Genomic DNA, 22,561 nt, shown 5'->3' with positions numbered 1-22,561 from the left:
ACGTCGTCGATATTTACTAAAACGTCGTTGATATAAATCAACCCGAAAAGTGCAAGTTGGCATGATACTAATGAGAAGGGCAAACTGGATGCGTTCGTATGAAGGCCCAGACTGTAAAGCCCACTAGCAAAAAAGGCCCAGAGAAGTTGGCAGTTTTGGTAAACAAACACGCCAAAACGACAGAATTTGTGCCGTTTTGAACTGTTGAAATTAGTGCACACAAAGGGGGTTTTTAGGGTACACAAAATCTTATTATAGACGGCACATATCCATCTATAACTAAAGACGGGTCAAATACAATACCACATTTCTAATAGAACAAACAAAGTGGGGTGGTGACTGGTGAGGTCCAAAAATATCACCACTTTCAAGATATTTGGCCCGTTTTTAACTATAGACTGATATATCCGTCTATATCGAGACTAGTTGTTTAGGGTAAATTGCCGAGAAACAACACTTGATTTTTCCAATTATGTAAGACCTAATTCCCAATTCCATTTTACAGTTACTATCTTAATTTTATTGATTTGATTAATTCTTGTAAGTAAGTAAGTAAGTATTAATATTCACAAATTATTGTTTGTTTTACTATTTAGGTCTCGAATTCGTGTGGGGAATTTGCCCAGCAATTTTACCGGAGATCGTCTCAGAAATCATTTCTCGCAAAAAGGCGAGGTTACTGATGCTCAGATAATTCGTTCCCCGTAACTTTCTATCCTTTGTTTTAATTAATTTGTTTTTGTGTTTCGCTTTTAGTATTTATCAGTGGCGGAACCAAAATTTGTATTTTAGCCGGAAATTTCAGGGTAGTGAATTAGTAATGCATAACGTAAACTATGAAACATTTAAGAAATTTTAACTAAAAGCTTTAAGTTTTAAATTGTTTAGTCTCCCCGTCCCAATCATTTGTTTACTTTTGTACTTTTGTGAGGAGTATTTTAATAAAAGCTAAGCAAATGATTGGGACTGACGGATGGAGTATAATGCAGCAAAGTGAAGTAGGAAAAGTTTCTGAAATTTTAACTAAAAGTTTTATATTTTAAATTGTTTACTCATTCCGCTCCAATCATTTGTTAACTTTTTGTTGTATTTTAAATTTATAAATTGTTTATAATGCATCAAGGTAAAAATAGGAGATGTTTCGGAAATTTTAACTAAAAAAGTTTTAAATTTAAATTTGTTTATTAGATGATAGCCCCTTCTAGTTTCTCTAGTTCTGCTGTTGGTGTTAATATGTGTTTATGGTTTGGTGTATTGTTTTGATAATGTGATGAGGTAATTGGTCGAGTTTGTGTGGGTGGCAGAGATGGGAAGAGTAGGGGATTTGGGTTTATTGGGTACCGGACTGATGAGCAAGCTCAAAGAGCAATTGAGTACTTTAACGAGTCTTTTCTGGATACGTCGAAGATTGAATGCACGGTATGGTGTATGTTTAAGTTCAGTTTTTGTTTAGTTTGTGATTTTGTGAGCTGCTAGGTTTTGCTAGTATTGTTAAAATTGGAAAGCATATGTTACTCATTATCCCAAACTGATGGTATGAAGGATTTACTTGTTATACCTTTGTTTTATATGGTGATATACATGGTTACCTTGTTCGATTCACTATGAATACGCCCTTCCCGATTGCCCTCTTTTAGAAATTGTGTTATAACTTCAGGTGGCTCTTGAAGTTGGCGATCCAAATATTCCGCGTACTTGGAGTCGGCACTCCAAGCAGAAAGAAGAGAAATCAACGGATGAGAACAACAATATCTCTTATGCCACATTAAAGAAATCCAAGAAGAATTTTGCCAAAATAAATGACAATGGCGATCCTGAATTTCCAGAGTTTCTCCAGGTTGTGCAGCCACGACATAAGTCAAAATTGTGGGCCAATGACGTAGTAACTTCTACTGATAATAAAATTGAGAAAGACAAAGAGGATTCTCGTCATTCAGGGAAAAGGAATCAAGAAAAGACAATTGATGGGCTCCGCAAAGATAGACGCGCTAAAAAGAAGGATAGTGTGAATGAGGAAAGACAGGTAAAAGCACTAAATGCGCCACAACATGAAGTTATTTCTGATATGGATTACTTTAGAAGTAAAATAAAGAGAGATTGGTCGGATCCAGAGGATGAAAGTGGCGACGATGATGGGAATGGTATTGGCCTCGAACAAGATGATGAAGATAATGATGATGAAGAGGTTAGTTGTGGCAGTGATGATAGTGATGCTACTGAAGGCAATCGACAGAAAAAGGGGATTAAGGAACATTCTGAAATACCCATGGATAAAGAGCAGAATAGTGTTTCCAATGATTGTAATGGTGAATTTATGAACTCGGAGAATATTACTACTAGCTCTTCTGGTGAGAATGAGGTGCCTCTTACTGGTCGACTTTTTGTTCGCAATCTTCCATATGTTGCAACGTACGTATTCTTTCATTTGTTCAAGTGTTCATTTTAGTCACTAAGTTCGTTTTTTTCCCTTATGAAATTTCGAGCACTTTTAAGCGTATTTCCATTACCCAAACTTAACAGAGAGGATGAGCTATCGGAGTGCTTCAGGAAATTCGGTAATGTCTTAGAGGTCCATCTTGTGATCGACAAAGAGACGAAGCAATCCAAAGGTTTTGCCTTTGTTCGTTATAAAGATCCAAAAGAAGCTGCTAAGTAAGTAATTTAATACTGTTTTTTTTAGTTATTCACTTAGCCCAGTGTATTTATCAGGCTATTTATGCGACAAATTATTTGTAATGTGGTAGTTCTACTGGATTTTCCGTTTCAAATGAAGCCAAGACTCATCTTTGGTGTTAAATATGATGATTTAGCAAATTGACGTGCCAAGTTTTGTAAGCTTTCCGAAACATTATTTCAGTGAGAACTAAGTTATGGTCATCTGAAAAATAGTCCTTCTGTGTCTTCGTTATAGTGAGGAAGGCTGAACAATCTGAATCTCCTCACCCTGCCCCATATGTTATATTTCTACTATATCTGGGAGTGTAAGAGGCATGTATCCTTCAATAGGAATAAAGATTGAGGTAAAGGATTAAATTTGATAATTCCGAAAACATAATTGAGAATAATTAATAAAAAATAATGTAAAGAGAAGCAAATAAAATAAATTTGGTAGAATTTTGTCAGTTTCAAATCCAAAATCCAATGTTTTTGTTATTGAAAAGGAATAACTTTTATTAATAATGCTGAAATTCATTGTCAGCTAATGAACTACTCTCTTGATTTCAAATGTTGTGAATTGACTAAAATGGAGGTAGTACTTAAGAATGATGCAATTGAAGGTTTTGCGTGATGATAAAAATTAATGATTCTGATATCTATTTATGCAACTTCATGCATCTTTGGGCTTTGATGGCGATCACTATGGATTTATTGGTATATACCTCTACTAATGGAATATATACAAATGATTAATAGAATATTCCGTAAACTAAAGGAATACAACACTTTGTGTAATGAAGATCAACAAGTTTTAGAGCCATTTTGAAGTAGTTTGTTAGCCTTTAACCTAAGGTGGCATGACTACTATTTCATAAATAAAAGAAAAGCAAAGGGTTCTACAAGCCTTTTCAATGTAGTGGGCATTATATATAAAAAATGACCCCAAAGCCAACAAATGCATAAAATCTTTCCTGTTCAAACTCACATTCACCGTTTCTGTCCTCTTTTTAAATTAATAGTGAAATGATTTTTTCTGTTACTCAGGGCATTAGAAGAGCTGGACCACTCGATTTTTCAAGGTAGATTATTGCATGTTATGCCAGGAAAAGGAAAAGAGTCTTCACAAAGTCCAGAGTAAGAATATTTTGGCAAATCCTTTGTTTCGTTTTGTTGTTATCAATGTTATGCCATGAAATAAAAGTGAAGAGTAAGATGTTCGAAGGAAATAAGCAGGGTTTGATGCCACATAATTATGGATGATATACTCACCCATTATTTTTAATTGTTTTCAGTTCAGTTATATCTCAAAACAAGCCTAAAACACTAAAGCGTCAGAGGGAGGAAGAGAAAAAGATATCGGAAGCAGATGGCAATACCCGAGCATGGAACAGTTTGTATATGCGTTCTGATACTGTATGGTCCCTTCCAATCTTTTTTGTAATCATTGTCTAATGTTGACCAGCGGAAACCACTTTCTAGTTATTTTTGCCCCCATAATTCTGATGTAGACCTATTTCACATGTTTTGCAGCTATGTTTCCTGACCTATGTTTCGTCTTGTTATTTCTGCCTCTGTTCTGCATACTGGTGTCTGTTGTTGTCTATATTTACGATGGGCACCTGTTATTCTTCTTCCTGACTTTTGATTGATGGTCACCTATCACAAGTTGGTGATCAGGTATTCTGTTCTAGTTATCTGCTTTTACATAGTAGGCGGTTCACTCGTCATGCCAAGGAGCTGATAATGTATGAAAGCCTATTTCTTTAACAATAGCTTGTGCATCATGACTGAGATTTATTGCTTTGTAGCTCGAGCTAATTTGATTTTGCGATAGAACAACGGTTTTCCTCAAATCAATAGTTGTTACCTTCATATTAGATTCTTAGTATTCCTTTATGAAGGTAGTTAGTGTGGGGATGCAAAATGATTTTTGTCAATGCTGTGACTGCTATCCTTTGGTGTGTGTGTGGATTGAGTATCATTCTCAGGGTGATTTCTCATTAGTTGGAGTATACATTGGGCCAAGTTGTGTTTCTAGCCACACATTCATGGATATTTTCATTCTAAGTTGATTTTAAATGCCAAACTTATGTATAAGTGTCCACAATAGTATTGTATTAATTATGTTATCATACTCCCTCCTGTTCAAAGTGTGCTCCACATTTCTTTGTGGCACTCATCCGTAAGAAATCAGTATAAAATCAATAGAAGGACTAGGGATGTCATTGGGGCGGGGCAGGTGAAGGATACCCGGCACCCACCAACCAAAATGGATACCTGCACCGAGGCGGGTGGGAAAATTACGACCATTCCCATCCCATCACTTTGCAGGTTCCCATAAGGGGTACCATTTACCCACTCCCACTCCCACCACATGGCCAACGCCTAATTCCAGCATAACACAATGAACAACATATTTGGAGTCTTTTAACTTCACACTTCGGCTTCTTTTCTTTAGATTATTATTATTATTTTTTTTCAAAAGGTTAAATGAAAAATTGGAGATGGAGTTTTTGGAACAGATTGAGTTGGCGTTGTTTGCTGACCCGAGTGGTGAGGCAGAGCTGAGGAGTGTGATTTGTGGTATGGGTTTGCGGAGGTGGTTGATGATGGATGAGAAAGAAGGGTGGTTGGCAGCTCATCCTATGCCCTTAATAAGGCACACATACTCTTGGCTGTTTAGATCCGTGATTGGTTCTTATGACTCATATCTAAATTAGGTTTGTAGCCGAACCTTTGGTAGCGTCTACTGGTTGCAAACCTTGAGGAAATCAACGTACTTATGGGCAATGCATTGTCGAAATTGACGAAATATGTACACTGTTGTAGCTGGATAACAGGGGAGAAGGACTTGGGACCCCTTTTAAAGATACATTCCTGAATTTCTCTAAATTTCTTTTTACCATATAGTCATGTAACATCACCGTGGGTCTTGCAGTACCCTACTGCCATTTCTCTCTGTCTTGGTTGTTAATGTTGTACAACAGTGGACTGATAACCTGCATCTTTTTTGTGCCCTGTTTAGTTAGGGGCCCTGATCCTGAAGTGTCGTAGAGATGTTTATCGAGACTTTGGATGTCTGTTCTCCAGATTCATCAATTGGGGTTGTAACCTTGTCTTAGCTTGGTTTTCAAATGGTTGCTTTATTTTTTCCACAGATTGCTGAAAATATGGTTAGGAAATATAAAATCAGTAAAAGTGAGTTGCTTGATCGGGAGGCTGATGATCTTGCTGTACGCCTTGCTCTTGGAGAAACTCAAATTATTGCAGAGACTAAAGAGGCTCTAACAAATGCTGGTGTTAATGTAACTTCTCTGGAGGAATTTGCATCTGGAAAAACAGAAGCTTTGGAAAGAAGTAACCATGTATTACTTGTAAAAAACTTGCCTTATAGTTCAACAGAAAGTGAACTTTCTAATATGTTTGCGAAATTCGGGAGCGTGGATAAGATTATTCTTCCTCCAACAAGAACACTAGCCTTGGTACGTTTTCGAGGTTCTGATCATTACTTCTGCTTCTATTAGCTTTCTTGCCCAACTCTTTCTGGGTGTGCATAAAATATACCTTTGAATCCCAATAATCATTAAATGTATTAGAATAAATATATGTTTATAGAGAGAAATAAAAATATTATATGATTATATCCTATGATTCTCTCCTTATTATTTTAATTAGATTATAGGTTTCATATAGAACTACAGCTTAGCAAAGAGATATGTAATGATGAACCAGTAGTTCTATATCCTCTTTTTTTTTTTGAATAAAATATGTGGTGTACTTCTATATTTGCACTTTAAGGTTATGGAAGTATGCTTTTAAGGAAGGTTATGGAAGTATGCCTTGTCACTTCTGTTGGCTAGTGGCCAACATAAGGCTGACAGAATGCCTTATAGATTCAATTTCCGTATCATATTCTAGAGAGTATGGTTTTGCTAGCAGTTGCATTTGCATTGGAATCGAATTGTATGTTTTATTTTTTTAATATTTGACAAGGACCAACCTATCTCATCCTTTAGGTAAGTTGAAGCCATCGGCTATCAAACCACCTCGAAAGAGTTAGACATGAATGTCCAATAGAAGCCATAAATCAGCACTTTGTTACCTTCATGAAAACAATGTTTAAAACTTACTTTCTCAGAGAAATGAAGATCTAATTTCACATCTTTGATAATACTTGAAATTTCCCGCGAATAGAGTTAATAACGCATAAATTATCACTCTCAACTATTAGCTTTGAAATTCCTAAGTATTTAGCTACTAAAATTCCTTCCTTTTAATGCTATGGCTTCTGCAACAAGAATGCTACTAGATCCACACTCTTTTGCTCCTAACAAAACGACTTTACCATTATGATCTCTTATACAATATCCTAAAGCAACTTTATTCCCATTTGTTTTTGATCCGTCAAAATTTAGCTTTAGAAAACCGTTTTTACGTTTTTCCCACCAGGTTTTTTCCTTACTAGTATTGTTTCTTATTGACTCGTCTTTCTTGGGATTGTTGAGATCCTTATGTCTAGTTTGATTCCAGATCTTAATGCTATTATTACATAAAATAATAAGTTTGGTGATATTGATATGAACATTATTAAAAATGATGTTATTTCTATAAAACCATGCATTCCACCAAAATAAAATAATCTTGATGAAATAATCTTTTGGTATTAAGTCCTTGAGATGATGGAGTTTCATTAGAAAACGTTGACTTGCAATATTATCATGATTTGACAAAAAATTATTAAAGCTAATAATATTCATGCCTTGGATAATAGAACCAATTAAAGGACATTTGTAAAAGAAATGGTTGCACAAAACAGAGTGAGATGGGACATTAATATGACTTTTAAGAAGCCTACCTTTCGTTGGGAGGCTGTCAACAAAGGAAAAAATGAGGAATATTCAATTTCCAAATCCATTGAAATACACGTTTGTCAAGACTTTGATTGAACTACCCTTTTGCTAACCATGATGCTGTTTGGTAGAGAATTTCCATCCACGGACAACCCCCATATGAGGGTATCTGGAATATCATTATGTGGTTGTGGAATGTTAGTAATCTGATTAACAATATCGTTATTCACTAGGAATCGAATTGTATGTTGACCACTTGATCTTCTTGATTCCGAACATTTGGTGCTTACAGGGAGTAGGATTGAGAAAATACCTCTAAATTTATATTCATGTTGTTTATGGTCGTGAGAATATCCGTTTTAGACGTTGTCGTTTCATGTGCAATAAACCTATTCCGACTTCATAACAATGTGTTGGTAATTTTTCTAGGTGATATTTCTTGAGCCAGCTGAAGCACGTGCAGCATTTAGAGGTTTGCTTTACAAGATGTACATGTAAGTTTATATTCATGTTTGATGTATTGGTCAAATATGTTGCTTATAATTAAACGTATTGGACCAACATCAGCCAATCATCGGATATATCCCTTCAACTACAATTTTGCGGCTATTTTTGAAAACTCCTTAATTATCGGAAATATCAGTGATGAGCCAAAATGCTGTATGGGCCTGTATCTATAAACAAATATTTTAATAGCATGACGGCAGACATAAAAATGTAAACAAACTCACGAAGTTTACTTTTCATCTTATTTCGTGGTACATAGAACACATGCTTGATGATATTTCTAACTTCAAGGCATTGATTATAAGACTGGCAGTCGTTGATATGGAATTTCCGATGACAATGTTAAAAGACGTGTGATGAGATTTTGAAATTTGGTACAAGGTCTTTAGCGTAGTATCTTATGTGATATATTAAACTAGATAGTGCTCTCTTGTTACCTTTGAAGACCAAATTAATACAATTTGATTAAAAGGAAATTATTCAATTAAAAGGAATAATCAGTCTCTGGAGTTTTTTTTTATGAATGGTTTCATCAAATTCTTTTGTCATACTCTTATTAGTGGTGGTTGGAAAATCTCTACAGCTGAATTTTTCTAGACTTTTACGCGTTTCATGAGTGCTGCTGCTCTTTGCACTATGCAGTGACACTGCAAGCTCTGTTCTGGTTCATTCAAGTTGATGTCCCTCGCTCATTAGATTGATGTGTGGGGTGAGGATATGATAGATGAACCATCTCAACCAAAACCTTAAGGTTATGGTTGAGGCCAACGATTATATTTATTTCCTATTATGCCTCCTCACTCGAATGCCCATTGGGCTTGAAGAGTGGTTAGTGCACAGACTCCTCATACCATGTGCTTTATTGGAGGCTGCCAGGATTTGAACCCGTGACTTTCGGTCACACTGGCTCTAATACCATCATAGATGAACCATCTCAACCAAAATCTTAAGGTTATGGTTATTTATTTCCTATTAAGGATCAGCAAGAGTTGATAGAGTTGGTAGAGTTTGCTATAAATAAATAACTCAAAAATGGATGCATTTCCAATTTTGAGTAAACTCTACCCTGTAGTGTACCTTTTCAACTCTGGAGGATATAAATACCAATGGCGTACCGAGTGATGAACTACTGCTGGGTTGCAGCCATATTCAGTCTGGACTCGGGTCTTTCATGCTATTGCTTGATATTCATTACTCTTCCATGTGTTTGTTTTTCCAGAGGTGCTCCGTTGTATTTGGAATGGGCCCCGAGCAATATACTTAGTCAAGATTTGGCATCTAACTGTGACAATAAGAAAAATATGGTTGTTGATGAAGACAAATTTAAAAAGGTTTTACTGGAGCACCAAGTTCTGGAGATGTCTGATGGTGAAATTGATCCTGATAGAGTTGAGGTTGGGGCTATGTTACAATTTTTTTTTTTTCCGTGTGGCTTGTTGTACTCTTCATTGATTATGCTATTTTCAAGTGCTGATAGAGTGATAGACGATAGTTCATATGCATGTCTTATCTGTTATGAGTTTTTCTCCTTGATTTGAACTTGTTAGATATGAATGTGCGGCTTACGTGAACCTAGCAAACCCAATGGTATCAAATAACATCCTTTTGGTGAATTGACTATTTTAATGCTTTCTTATTACTTATTAGATTTCATGTGGGCAACAGGCTTGTAGGTCAGTAGTCTGTATTTTGTGAAACTTGAATCCAAGCCAAAGACAAATTCTTGTAACCTTTGAATTTTGTGTAGCTGTGTCTTGTGTTGATTTCAATTTTGTAGAAGGTAGAACTGATGTTGGTTTACGTTTTGATTAGTTTGATTGTTTCTGAGCCTGCATCCTCTATATTTCAGTCTCGGTCTCTTTATGTGAAAAATCTGAACTTCAAGTCAACCGGTGAAGGTTTGGGGAAGCATATCAGTGAAAACATGAAAGAAGGAAAAATTAGGAGTGTCAAGGTGAGTTCTCAGTTCTTTTTTTCTTTCTCAAAAGAAGGTAGTTATCAATAAAGGAACACGGATTCACAAGTTCAAAAAGAAAGCAGTCCAGGCTATCTTGTTGGACATATATATGATGTGCTATATTCTGATAATTATTTCGTTGGTTCTTCAGATACCGCAGCATGTAAAAAACGGGAAGAAAGTTTCAACGGGTTTTGGATTTATTGAATTTGATTCTGTGGAGACAGCTGCCCATGTTTGTCAGGACTTAAAGGTAAGTGAAGTATTTTGTATATCAGTATATGAACGGTAGTAAGTTCTTTTAGTTGTCAGTTAGCTTCGCATTCTAGTGCCCAGGAGTTGGTGTGTAACAAATATCTAATACGACGATTTTTCATAGGGAACGACTTTGGATGGGCATGCCTTAATTTTTGAAATGTGTCACGCCAAAATGTCTGAGGAGAACTCAAATAAAGCTGAAAATGGTAGAAGCTCGACGAAATTAACAGTAAGGAATGTAGCATTTGAGGCAACAAAAAAGGAACTAAGACAGCTATTCAGCCCATTTGGTCAGGTGAGAATTTTTTAGTTTAAAAAAAGTTGGTTATGTGTTGCCTGACTATATGTAATTTGTTCTTTTGAGCAAGTGTTGCCCGTTTTAATATTTAACAATTACTGTTAAAAAAAGTCATATCTCTGACATGGAAAGTTGTGCTTGGTAAGTTATAATCTGAGCCATTTTCTCGAGCAGTTTAACCTGAAATATTTTCGGCAATGGGAATTGTATTTGGGAAGCTAAGAAACAACATACGATGAGAAAAGGATAAAGTCCTGGTTGATTATGGCCGGAGATTTGCAACCAGTAAAAAAAATTGCCCTGAAATTTAAAACTTAATTTTCATGGGCATATTTGTTAGGTAGCTACTTGCTGCGAGTACACAACTGACAGTTATAGTTGTTGGTTTGCCAAGTGTAGCATCTAATTTGCTACGAGTCACTGTTTTACCGGGTATTATATGTCTCATTAATCCCCAGTGTGCGTAATTGGGTGATATTTTGTGGTCACTCATAATCTTTTTTAAACGTGACAGGTAAAAAGCCTGAGACTTCCAATGAGGTATGGGAAGCACAGAGGGTTTGCGTTTGTGGAGTTTGTAACTAAACAAGAAGCTCAAAATGCTCTTAAAGCTCTTTCCAGTACCCATTTGTATGGGCGTCACCTGGTAAGTCTTGTACAATCTTGTGAATCAATGTCATTGACTTATGCTCAAATTGCTGTATGGGACGGTTTAATTAGTAAAAGCCAACTTATCATTAACAACTAGTCCAACGGAAAATCTCATTGATCAGTTAACGTATATTTTATTTTGCTTTTGTTAATGTAACATTTTATTATGACGATGTACATTTCTTGTTATCAAAATAAATTTCTCTGTTGATATGTCGGGACTACTACTATTTTTGGGTTCTATAGGAGTGTTGCTCAAAAGTTATATTGTGCCGGTAAAACTTCTACACTACCCCCTTGATTTCTGCTTCAATTTCTTCTTCAGGTTCTGGAAAGAGCTAAAGAAGGCGAAACTCTGGAAGAACTAAGAGCAAAAACTGCCGCCCAGTTCACTAACAACGAAGATGGGTATCAAAATGCAGCCAAACTTTCAAAGAGGAAAATTTGGACTCCATTTTAAGGGAGACTGATAAGTTTATGCTGCTTTTTTTTACTTGAACTACACTACTTTTTTTTTTCTCAACTTTTTAACTTATCAGGCGTGAAATTTTAAAATTATTGTAGATTCCATAACCTATTTAACGCAATGTAGATTTAATTTTACTCATTGTTGTACGTTTTTTTTTTTTTTTTTTTTTTTTCATTTCGTATTACCTCCCCGCCAAATTCAGCTAAATAAAGATGGGAAAAAGAAACCAAATTCTCAATTAATATGGCATTATCTTTCTTAAACTTAAAATGGGTTTAATATTATACCACTTTTGTGTATAAGACAAAATATATATAAGTGTTGTGTAATTGAACTCTCTTAAGCTTAAGACGAATAAAGTAAATTGCTATCAAAAATAATAAAATATGTATGTACTTTCATGATTTACTAGTAAAAATAGTCATAATTTACGATAATGAGTATGTTTCTTATAAAAACATGTAACTAACGAAATTATTCCGAGTCAGATCCCGATAAAGAGTAACATCTTGATAACGATTGTAACGACAAATTTTGTATTGGGATAACTTGAAATACAAAACGAGGAAACAAAATGAGTTTTTATTAATATCAGAAAAGTTCGTGTACAATCTCTAATAATCCTCTAATTCTAACTAAACAAATAGGGTACGCGTGCACGATCCACGTAAGGGGTGCGCGTGCGTTTTGCAGGGGGTGGACGTGTAGAGGGTGTATGCACTCTACGCGCGACGTTGACTTGTATTCTTGAGAGGGTCGAACGACTTGAGTCTCTCTTGAAGAATGTTTTTTTTTTTTTTTTGACAAAGGTGCTCTCTTGAATGTTTGAATGTTTGAATATTCGAGTTTGAATGTTTGAGTTTTCTTGCGCAGGCGGCACGAATTTGTTGTGCTTGTTGACTGCTTACGTTGAATTTCACGAGATTTTCAGAGAGAATTCCAGAGCTTTTCTTTTCTTCGAATTTTTCTATCTCCCCGAATGAAATGAACTTCGCCTCTATTTATAGAGAATAGTTGGGCTTTCGCGGGCTTTGGGCCATTAGGCCCATTTTCGGCTTGTTTGCAAAGTTGGCCGAAATTCACTTTTGTTTGGACCCGAATAACTCAGAATGACCCAAATTTGATTTAAAAGGGCAAAAATAATTAAATTGAGTAATTTATTTATTATTAACTCAAATTAATTAATTTCTGTATTTTCGACACTTAAATAAAATTTTTGTTCCTACAACGATGGGTAGAAATTTTATTTAATTGTTTCACAAAATCTCATTATAGATGGTACATATCCGTCTATAATTAAAGACGGGTCAAATATAATACCACATTCCTAATAGGACAAGTAACAAGTGGGGGTGGGGGGCAATGTCACCATTTTCAAGCTATTTGACCTGTCAAGGTATAGACGGATATATCCGTAATTATTTATGGTTCATGGAAAACTTTCCACATGATTTAAAAAACAGTGCATCTTGCTTCAGATCACTGCTTTTGGTTTGAAATAAGACGGACATGTTATTATTTGACAGTAAAATGTTTATATTTTTCTGATAATATGTTACCATTATTTTCCCATTATTTTCACGGTAAAAAGTAACTCTAGTAATAACATTTTGTAGATTCACTACTTATATTCTCTTAAAAAATGGCAACATTTTATCGGTCTTATTTCTGACGGAAAAAACTGCCCGTCTGAAATAAGATTTTGCGTTTAAAAAATGTGTATACTTGATTGAGACGGGAAGAACAATTAATTTAAAGAGAATGTCAACTAATTGAACAAGGCAGTGACAAAAAATGAGAATGATAGGAGTTAAAATGCAGGTTAACACCATGTTCTTTTAGACTTAATTTCAAATTAATTAAGTTTAGGTTTTATAAATTTAAGAAAAAAATGGTTAATTATAACTTTTTAAAAATCATTTTTTGAAAATTACAGTCTTGTATAATTTTTTTTTAACATTACAGCCAAAATAACAATTTTGATCAGAAATTACAACCAAAAGTTTTACTCCGTTGAAAAATTGAGACAAATTTGAATTTTTGTTACTTAAGTTCATTTTTTAAGACGAAAATACCCTTATCTTCAACTTATAACAACCCCTTATGTTCTTCCTCTTCATCAAAATTCACAACTCCATCTTCTTTTTAATTCTCCATTTCTTCTTCACCAATATTACCGAATCTAATTCGTCTCCTTTGTTCACATTCTACCCTAATCAATTTAATTGAATTGTAATTCTATTATTTCCATTTCCTCTTAAAATTAATTAGTGTTCATCAGCAATTTTCCCCAAATTGAAAATAATTAGGGTTCTTCAATTTTGGGAAAAATTTGAGAGAGTAGTGTGGAGGAAGATGAGGGAGGGGTTAGGGTTAAATAAGAGGTGATTGAAATGAACTGGGTGAGTAGGCAAACAAATAATTAAGGGTATTTCGGTCACATTTTAACACAATTCACCGAAAACGTAATCTTTGTGCAATTTTTAAAGAAAAGTGATATTATAGCTGTAATTTAAAAAAAAAAATATATAAGACTGTAATTTTCAAAAATTAATTTTTAAAAGGTTATAATCAATAATTTTCTCTAAATTTAATTCAGTTTATTTGAAATAGTTTCACTCGAAAAACAAGTTATACCGGAAACTCTTGTACCATTACATCTTCTTATCAAAAGCAATCTTGGCAATCTACAATACACATTACCTGGCAAAAGTATACCGAATCCGAAAAACCGATCGAAAATACCTGAATCGACACCTGACCGTACACCCGAAAGATATAACTGAACTTCACCCCGAAACCTGAATCGACCTGAATTGATTCGAAATCGAACCGAATTTGTAATATCCGAAATATACCCAAGATCGAATGAACCTGAACTGTTTCAACCTGAATTGTTTTAATCCGAACCGATATATACCTGAACCGATTTCAACCCATACATTGATGGCAGAAACTCAACATTGAAACCCGAAATGACCCGAATGTACCTAGACATCACATCTAGGGTGTCTTTTTGTACATGAGTGTCACCCCTTTAACGTCAATGAATTAATATTATATCGTAGTTATACAAAAAAACATTATTTATTACTTTTTTTAAAAAACTTATTCGTATTATATCCAATCTTTTGAATAAAGACCTAATTCCTTGACATCCGATCCGATTATGACCTGACTCGAAACTTATCTGCTCTGATATTGACCCGACTCGAACCTTATTTGCACCGATATTGACCCAACTCGAACCTGAACCGTCCCGAAATATCTAAAACCGATTAAAAGTAAAAACTGAATCCAACCTGAATTGAACCGAACCGAAATCGAAAAAAAAGATAAACCGAAATAACCCGATCCGAAAGAACTCGAACCGAAACTGATCCGATTGACCCGTTTGCCACCTCTATAATTAGACATTACAAGTCAAAGTGGAGTTGAAAACCAAGTTTGAGCTATAAGATTTCTCTAAAATTCCTCCAAAAATCTTACGCATACAAAATAAAATGTCAAGTTGCCCCTACAGAATCAATAAGACTCTCAAAGTACAAAAATGAAAAAAAAATGGATGGAAAGGGAATCAATTTAGACCAAATAATACACATAACCCCATATCAAATTAATTTTGGACCACACAAAGTTGTTCAAAAAAGGAAAGAAGGAACAATAAGGAAAATGGATGGAAATGGAAAGAGGAACAATAAATGAAATTGGAAGGAGTATATCATATGGTATTGAGTTTCGATATCATTCTCCTATGTATAATACTCTGTACTGAAATAATTAATATTCTATATACAGGCTTCGATATGGAATAACAGATCTGGCCCGAATAATCCAAATTGACGACCCGAGTCTGACCTAAAACCCAAAGACCCCAATCTATTCAACCCGACCCGAATGTTTATTGTCAGAAATAAATTGTTATCCTAAATAACTTGAAAACAACTCACTCGAAAATGGCTTAACTTAAAATGACTCGACTCGATCCGACCCAACCCAAGTTCTTGTAAACCATAGCAACCTAAACCCGGTCTAATTAACCCGTTTACCAAACTCATAAAAAATTAAGCATAAAAACAAGTAAGAAGGTGATTCCAAACATCAAATTAGGTATCTCCCTCAATTTTCCAACTACATACGGAGTATATAACTAAATATGCCGTCAATATTCAACACAAAAAAATCTCATTTCTTTCAATCAAAATCCCACATCATATTATAAACTCACAATAAATCATCATTCTTTGTCGGGTTTTTTGTCAAATAACACCTAATATTTACACTTTTATAAATCTGGTACCTAATGTTTTTTATTTGCCGACAAACACCAAACATTTACTTTTATTTGTCAAATGACACCAAACTGACTTTTCCGTCAAAAAAAGTCAAAAAACCATCTTGACTAACGGAGCAAATGGTGACTTAACATTGTTTACTCATTTCTCTTTGTTTATCCCTCCAATCTCCACTCCTGTTTTCCAGTTCCATTATTTCTCCAATTGAACCCAGTTTCCTTCCAATTAAAATCCTTATGTAAACCCCTAATTTATCCCTTCATTCTCAAATTAAAGTCCTAATTTATGCCTTTATTGTCCAATTTTATCTTCCTCTTTATCATCCTTCAAGCTAACATGTCTTTTTTAAGCTCGTCTTCCAACTCTACAAAGCGGGTTTGATGCATTTGTTGTCCCTACGCTGCTTCTTGTTCTTTTTCTTTTGCAAATTGATGGGATGGAAATGGTGATTGTTATGGATGAAAAATGGGGAGTGTGAAGAGTCTAGTAATGACTGAAATAGAGGTAAGAATGAAATGAATTAAGGAAATAATGCAAAGTCAAAATTGTGACGGATTTATGAAGAACTAAACAAAATAATGCTAAGTCATCATTTGCTTCGTTAATCTAGACGGTTTCTTGACGAAAAGTCAGTTTGGTGTCATTTAAAAAAAAAAAAAAAAAAAGTAAATGAAAGATGTTTTTGGGCAAATAAAAAAACATTAGGTACCAGATTTACAAAATGCGTAAATGTTAGGTGCTATTGACAAAAAAAACTCCTCTCTCTTTCTAACATCAAAAGTTGTTAACTTTTTTCCCGATCAACTTTTCTTCTAAATTCCGTTAAATTCAACTAGTGGGTACCATTTAAAAGCATAAATTAGTTACTTTTTTTCATGCCTCTTTAAAACCAATTTTTTTTGCATTTTTTTGATTTTATTGTTAAGTTAATTATTGGGTTTTGTTTAATTAGTAGATCTAGTAATAAAATTTGAATCTTTTAGAGAAATTAATAATGCAAACAACATATATGGAGAAATCAAAGAGTATGAATGGAAGAGAAAAAAGAAGTTTGGATCCGAATTCGAGTTCAGATGTTAATGGTGATGATGATGATGATGGTCAACCTGATCGTAAAAGACCTGCTTTAGCTAGGTTTTTTTTTATTAGGTAAGAAAACTAGGTTGATCCTCTAGGGTAGGACCAACCTATCTCATCCTTTCGAATGAGTGAGGTAAGTTGAAGCCACCGGCTATCAAACCACCTCGAAAGAGTTGGACATGAATGTCCAACTGAAGCCATGAAGTCAGCAACCTTGTTGGCTTCACGAAAGCAATGTTTAAATATCACTTCGTCGAAAAAATGAAAGTCTAACTTCACATCCTTGATAATACTAGAAATTTCCCACGGAATTTGCCAAGTACTTCGAATCGAGTTAATAACACATAAGTTATCACCCGCCACAATTAACTTTGAGATTCCTAAGTATTTAGCTGCTAAAATACCTTCTTTTAAAGCAAGTGCTTCCGCAACAAGGATACTATTGGATCCGCACTTTTTTGCTCCCAACAAAACGACTTTACCATTGTGATCTCTTATAAAATATCCTAAAACAGTTTTATTACCTTCTATTCTCGATCCGTCAAAATTTAACTTTAGGAAACCGTTTGTAGGTTTTTCCCACCAAATCTCTTCCTTACTAGAATTGTTTCTAGCTGACTCTTCTACCCCGGGGTTGTTGAGATCCTTAAATCTAGTCACATTCCATGTCTTAGTGCTATTATTACATAAAGTAATAAGTTTGCTGATACTTAAATTAACATTATTAAAGATAATATCATTTCTATGGAACCATGCATTCCACCAAATAAAAATAATCTTTATAAAGTCATCTTTTGGAATTAAATCCTTGAGATAATTAAGTTTCGTTTGAAAACTTTGACTTGTAATAGTATCATAATTTGACAAAAATTCGTTGAAACTAATAATGTTCAGGTCTTGGATGACAGACCCAATCAAGGGACATTCGTAAAAGAAATGATCTTTGTTTTCAATAGAATTGTTGCACATAACACAATGAGGTGGGACATCAATATGACTCTTGAGAAGTCTACTTTTCGTTGGAAGGCCGTCAACACAGGCTTTCCAAAGAAAAAATTTCAATTTAGGAGGAATATTCAATTTCCAAATCCACTGAAATTCACATTTGTCAAGAGCTTGATCGAACAAACCTTGCGCTAACCAAGTTCTTTGTTTTGGTAGAGAAATTTCCATCTACGGACAACCCCCAAATGAGGGTATCTGGAATATCATTATGTGGCACTGGAATGTTAGTAATCTGATTAACAATATCGTTATTCACTAAACTGGATAATTTACAAACATCCCATTGCCTGTCTGAGGTTATGAAATCTTTAACCGAAAGATTAAGATCACGGTTACTATAATCATCAACCACACTGCTTGTAAGTGGGTGTGAAAAAACCCAATTATCAGACCAAAACTTAATGTTGCTACCATTACCTACCTGTCATCTCAGTCCTTTTCTAAATAGAGTCCGAAGACTCATTAGTTTACGCCATTGCCAAGAAGACGCTGAATTAGGCTTATGATCAAATAAAGAACAATTTCTCAAGTATTTTTTAGATACCACTTTGACCCATATACTTTCTTTATCCATAAGAATTTTCCATAAAAGTTTCATTTGAAGAGCTTTATTAGCTGCTTCAGAAGATTTAATTCCTAAACCACCAACCGACTTTGGTAAACAAACTTTATGCCAACCAACCAAATTAGGAGAACGCTGGGAAGGATTCTTATTCCAAAGAAAGTCTCTATTAATTTTATCTAATCTTTTATGGATCGATGAAGGGAGGAGGAAGCTTTGCTTCTGAAAAGTTCCCTTCGCGGCTAAATTAGCATTGACAAGAACTAGTCTACCTGCTTGAGATAGAGAATTCGCTTTCCATTTCGATAATTGAGTGCAAGAAGATTGAATAATGTTCTCGAAAGTATTTTTAGTCACTCTGCTATCAATTATAGGACATCCTAAATACTTACCCAAATGAGCTTCCTCGTTCATATGAAGAATGCCTCTAAATGATTCACGAAGAGAACGCTCAATATTTCTAGTGCATTGAAAAGTGGATTTGTCAAAATTAACAAATTGTCCGGAAATCGTGCAAAATTTATCTAAAATAGACTTAATAGTTCTACAACTATGATTAGAGGCTTTAGCGAAAATGATAGTATCATCCACAAAAGTGAGAAACGGAATTTTCTCCACCCCGGATCCAATTCTAATACCAATATCACTAGAGCTAACATCACTATTATTTTGTAGAGATCTTGCTAAAATCTCGGCGCACATAATAAATATATATGGCGAAAGTGGGTCTCCTTGTCGAATACCTCGAGTGGGTCTAAAAACGTCTCCCGGTGTTCCATTTACTAACACTGAGTAAGAAACAGTGTTTATACATGCCATAATCCATGAAATCCACTTAGCATTAAAACCCATTTGCTTAAAAGTTTCCTCGATAAAATTCCATTCTAGTCTGTCGTATGCTTTCTCCATATCAAGTTTGATTGCAATCCAACCTCCTTTGCCCTTTTTACGTTTAAAGGAGTTGAAAATCTCGTGTGCTAAAAGAATATTATCTTGAATTAATCGATTAGGTGTAAAAGCACCTTGAAACGGGTGTATAATCTTATGCAAGACACATCGAAGACGATTAGTCAAGATTTTTGCAATAATTTTATAAATTGTTGAACAAAGACTAATCGGGCGAAAAAGGTTTGCTGTTTGAGGATTTTCAATTTTAGGAATCAATGCTATGAAAGTATGATTTATTTCTTTTAGTAATTTCTCAGAATAGAAGAATGCTAAAACTGCATTAGTGACAGAATTTCTTTAGCTAGGTTAATCTCATATCTTTATCAAGGTTTAATTTCCGCTAATTTGGTCAGTTTTGTGTGAGGCGGTTTTACACAGATTTTGTAAAACGCATCTAATAAATATAACCATATTAGTAGGGAAAAAGTACGTAGTTATTAAAAGAACCCGTTTTACAATTAACTTGTGTAAAGCTGCCTTTGTGTTTGTTAATAGTAGTAGTATCATTATAAAATCCGTCTTGAGCTGAAGACAGGTCTCAAATGCTCATTTTGTATAGTTGTAAGACCGTCTTAGACTTACAACATAGTCATTGTAACTAGGAAATCCGTCTTTAAGCTTAAGACGAACTCAAATGCTCATTTATGTATTGTTATGCTTGATTTGGTTGGTTATTGAAGTTGGAAGCTTGAATTTTTATGGGAATTCGTATTTGGTAAGGATTTCAATTCATTTATTGGAACACAAAATCTCATTGAAGACGACACGTATCCGTCACTTTGGAGTGACGGATACCATTTCCTCTCACAAATGACCCAAATAGAGGAGAGAGGGAAGCACATGGAGGTGCCCCCACCTTGTCCCCCCTATCCGTTTTGTGAGTGGCATTACCCGTCACTTGCTCCGACCCGTCTTCAGCAAGACTAACTGTTATTGGAATGGACACTTATTTAATGCCAGTAATTATTGTGTGAGATGGTCTCATACGATAAGACGGCCCATTTGTATGAAAATCACTCTTTTATTGATAGCAATAATTGTATGAATTTTTGTAGAAAAGGGAGACCACCTTATTGTAGAATTTGTGATTTAATGTTGTCTTATGTTTAATTTGGTTTTATAATTGCCAATTTAGTAAAGTTTGGAACTTGGATTAGAAGCAGACAACTTAGATTAGGTCTCAAGGTTGCTTCAGGTTACTATGAAGGGTTCCGTGTTCGAGAGGCAAAGACAGAAGCCTTTACTGTGAAGGATCACAGAGGGGAATGTGAGCATTTCAACTTCAAATTTGTTTGCACGTCTTTTTGCATTTTGTTTCTCATAGAAGTGGAGACATCTATGAGTTAAGACCGTCTGAAACGAGAATTTGCCATTTTGGTGTGGAATTGGCCGCATATAAGGCAAAACAATCTGAAACTAATATTTGATACTACTTCTGTCTTAACTCTTAAGAAATCGGGTTATACAGAATAAATATAATGAATCCTAATGGGTCGATGCAATACAACACCACCTCATTTTTGCCTCCTAATCAATATATTGGTGCTTCTGGTCTAAGCCAAACCCCTACAAGCGATGACACATTGTCTCTCGGCCCTCCACAACCAGCCTTCCCGGGATTCAATCCAGTTAGTACATCAAACTTGTATAAGAGGAAGAAATACGAATGAGGAGTAACGAGATGCTTGAATATGACAATATGCAGCAGCATTTGCTCCTTATTTTCGAGATGGGTCACAGTCAAGGTACCCGTATTTTTCATCAGGTTACGCACCGTCGCCTGCAATCAACTTCAATTTTGACGATGATAAAGTCCGCTCTTCTGGTAAAGCTGTGGTGGGGTGGCTCAAGCTTAAAGCTGCGCTTAGATGGGGGATTTTTATAAGGAAAAAACCAGCTGAGAAACGCGCTAAACTCGTTGAGCTTGATGATACCCTAGTTAATAGGTCTTCTGGAAGAGCTGAGAAAACCAGAAATTTACGCATCGAATCCTTCTTTATGTAAAGGTATTTTGTTCTTTTTACACATCCGTTTGGTTGTATTTTGTATCATGATTTCTATGATCAAGGTTTACAGGAACGAAAGTTCAGTGGGTCATCATAAACTTATATGTCAAGCCATTTCTACTATCAGGACCACATTAATAATAGGGCTAATTTCGGACGGTATGAACGGATAATTTAGCATTTCCTGACATAATTTAGCATTTCCTGACGAAGTTATCTTACAGATGCTTGACATGATTTGCACCAGGTCATGAGTACCACCCAAATCGTACAAAAGATTCCTTTTTTTTTTTGCTTCTTAGACAATAATAAGGCAACAAACGTACCATTCTTTCACAATGCTAGAGCATTTCACGACAAACACTAAGAAATGTAAGTAGGATAAGATGTACAATATTATCGGGTCACCGCGACCCGACATTTTGGACTAGCCATGGCCAGTGTCAAAGCCAGGGATTGACTCCAACTAGGGCGGAAAATCTCAGCGGAGGCAAAAGGGTAATTGTTTAAGGGTCGGCCGAAATGGCAAGCCTACAACAGTCAATTCCGCCATCAACACCATTCGAGCTCATAATCTCCCACCTATGGCGATGTTGTACCATGGCTTTATACGATGACCCTGAAGAGATGGCTCAACTAAGGTTCTTCATGAACACAAGATCAAATTACCACCTTGTGAAAGACCGCCTAATACGATTTAACAGGAAGTAAAGAAAAAAAAAAAAAAAAAAAAAAAACCGCATCTGATTGCTGATAGTACTTGATGAAAGACCGCCTACTACGATAGTTTGGAACTCATTAGTCCAACATTTGATGCAGCATATAACAAAACCGGTAATTCAGGAATAACCGAATGTTGGCACCAAACAAAGCTTCAACAACAACAACAACATCAGAGCCTTAATCCCAAAATGATTTGGGGTCGGCTGACATGAATCATCCTTTCGAACCGTCCATGGGTGAACGCACGCCTCAAAATGCGAATAAAAAAAGAGAAGATGAAAAACAAAAGGAAGA

At 35.2% G+C, this 22,561-nt stretch overlaps 1 protein-coding gene across 1 annotated transcript; it reads left to right on the top strand.

The window, feature by feature from the left end:
* Nucleotides 1-239: 239 nt before the first annotated feature.
* Nucleotides 240-11,786, top strand: LOC141592800 (multiple RNA-binding domain-containing protein 1-like). The gene is made up of 15 exons (XM_074413628.1): nt 240-474; nt 597-704; nt 1,305-1,419; nt 1,658-2,409; nt 2,521-2,652; nt 3,703-3,792; nt 3,951-4,071; nt 5,817-6,140; nt 7,938-8,002; nt 9,235-9,409; nt 9,865-9,969; nt 10,124-10,225; nt 10,352-10,525; nt 11,043-11,174; nt 11,505-11,786. Coding segments are annotated over exons 1-15 (2,532 nt in total). The 5' UTR covers nt 240-472; the 3' UTR covers nt 11,640-11,786.
* Nucleotides 11,787-22,561: the final 10,775 nt, after the last annotated feature.

Source organism: Silene latifolia, chromosome 7, assembly GCF_048544455.1.
Source record: "Silene latifolia isolate original U9 population chromosome 7, ASM4854445v1, whole genome shotgun sequence".
NCBI classification, from domain to species: domain Eukaryota; kingdom Viridiplantae; phylum Streptophyta; class Magnoliopsida; order Caryophyllales; family Caryophyllaceae; genus Silene; species Silene latifolia.
This window is presented reverse-complemented; position numbering and strand designations above follow the sequence as displayed.

Coding starts and splice junctions, on each gene's coding strand:
- LOC141592800 (XM_074413628.1), top strand. Junction 3,793..3,950: donor GAGTCTTCACAAAGTCCAGA/GTAAGAATATTT, acceptor AATTGTTTTCAG/TTCAGTTATATCTCAAAACA. Junction 8,003..9,234: donor TTGCTTTACAAGATGTACAT/GTAAGTTTATAT, acceptor TTGTTTTTCCAG/AGGTGCTCCGTTGTATTTGG.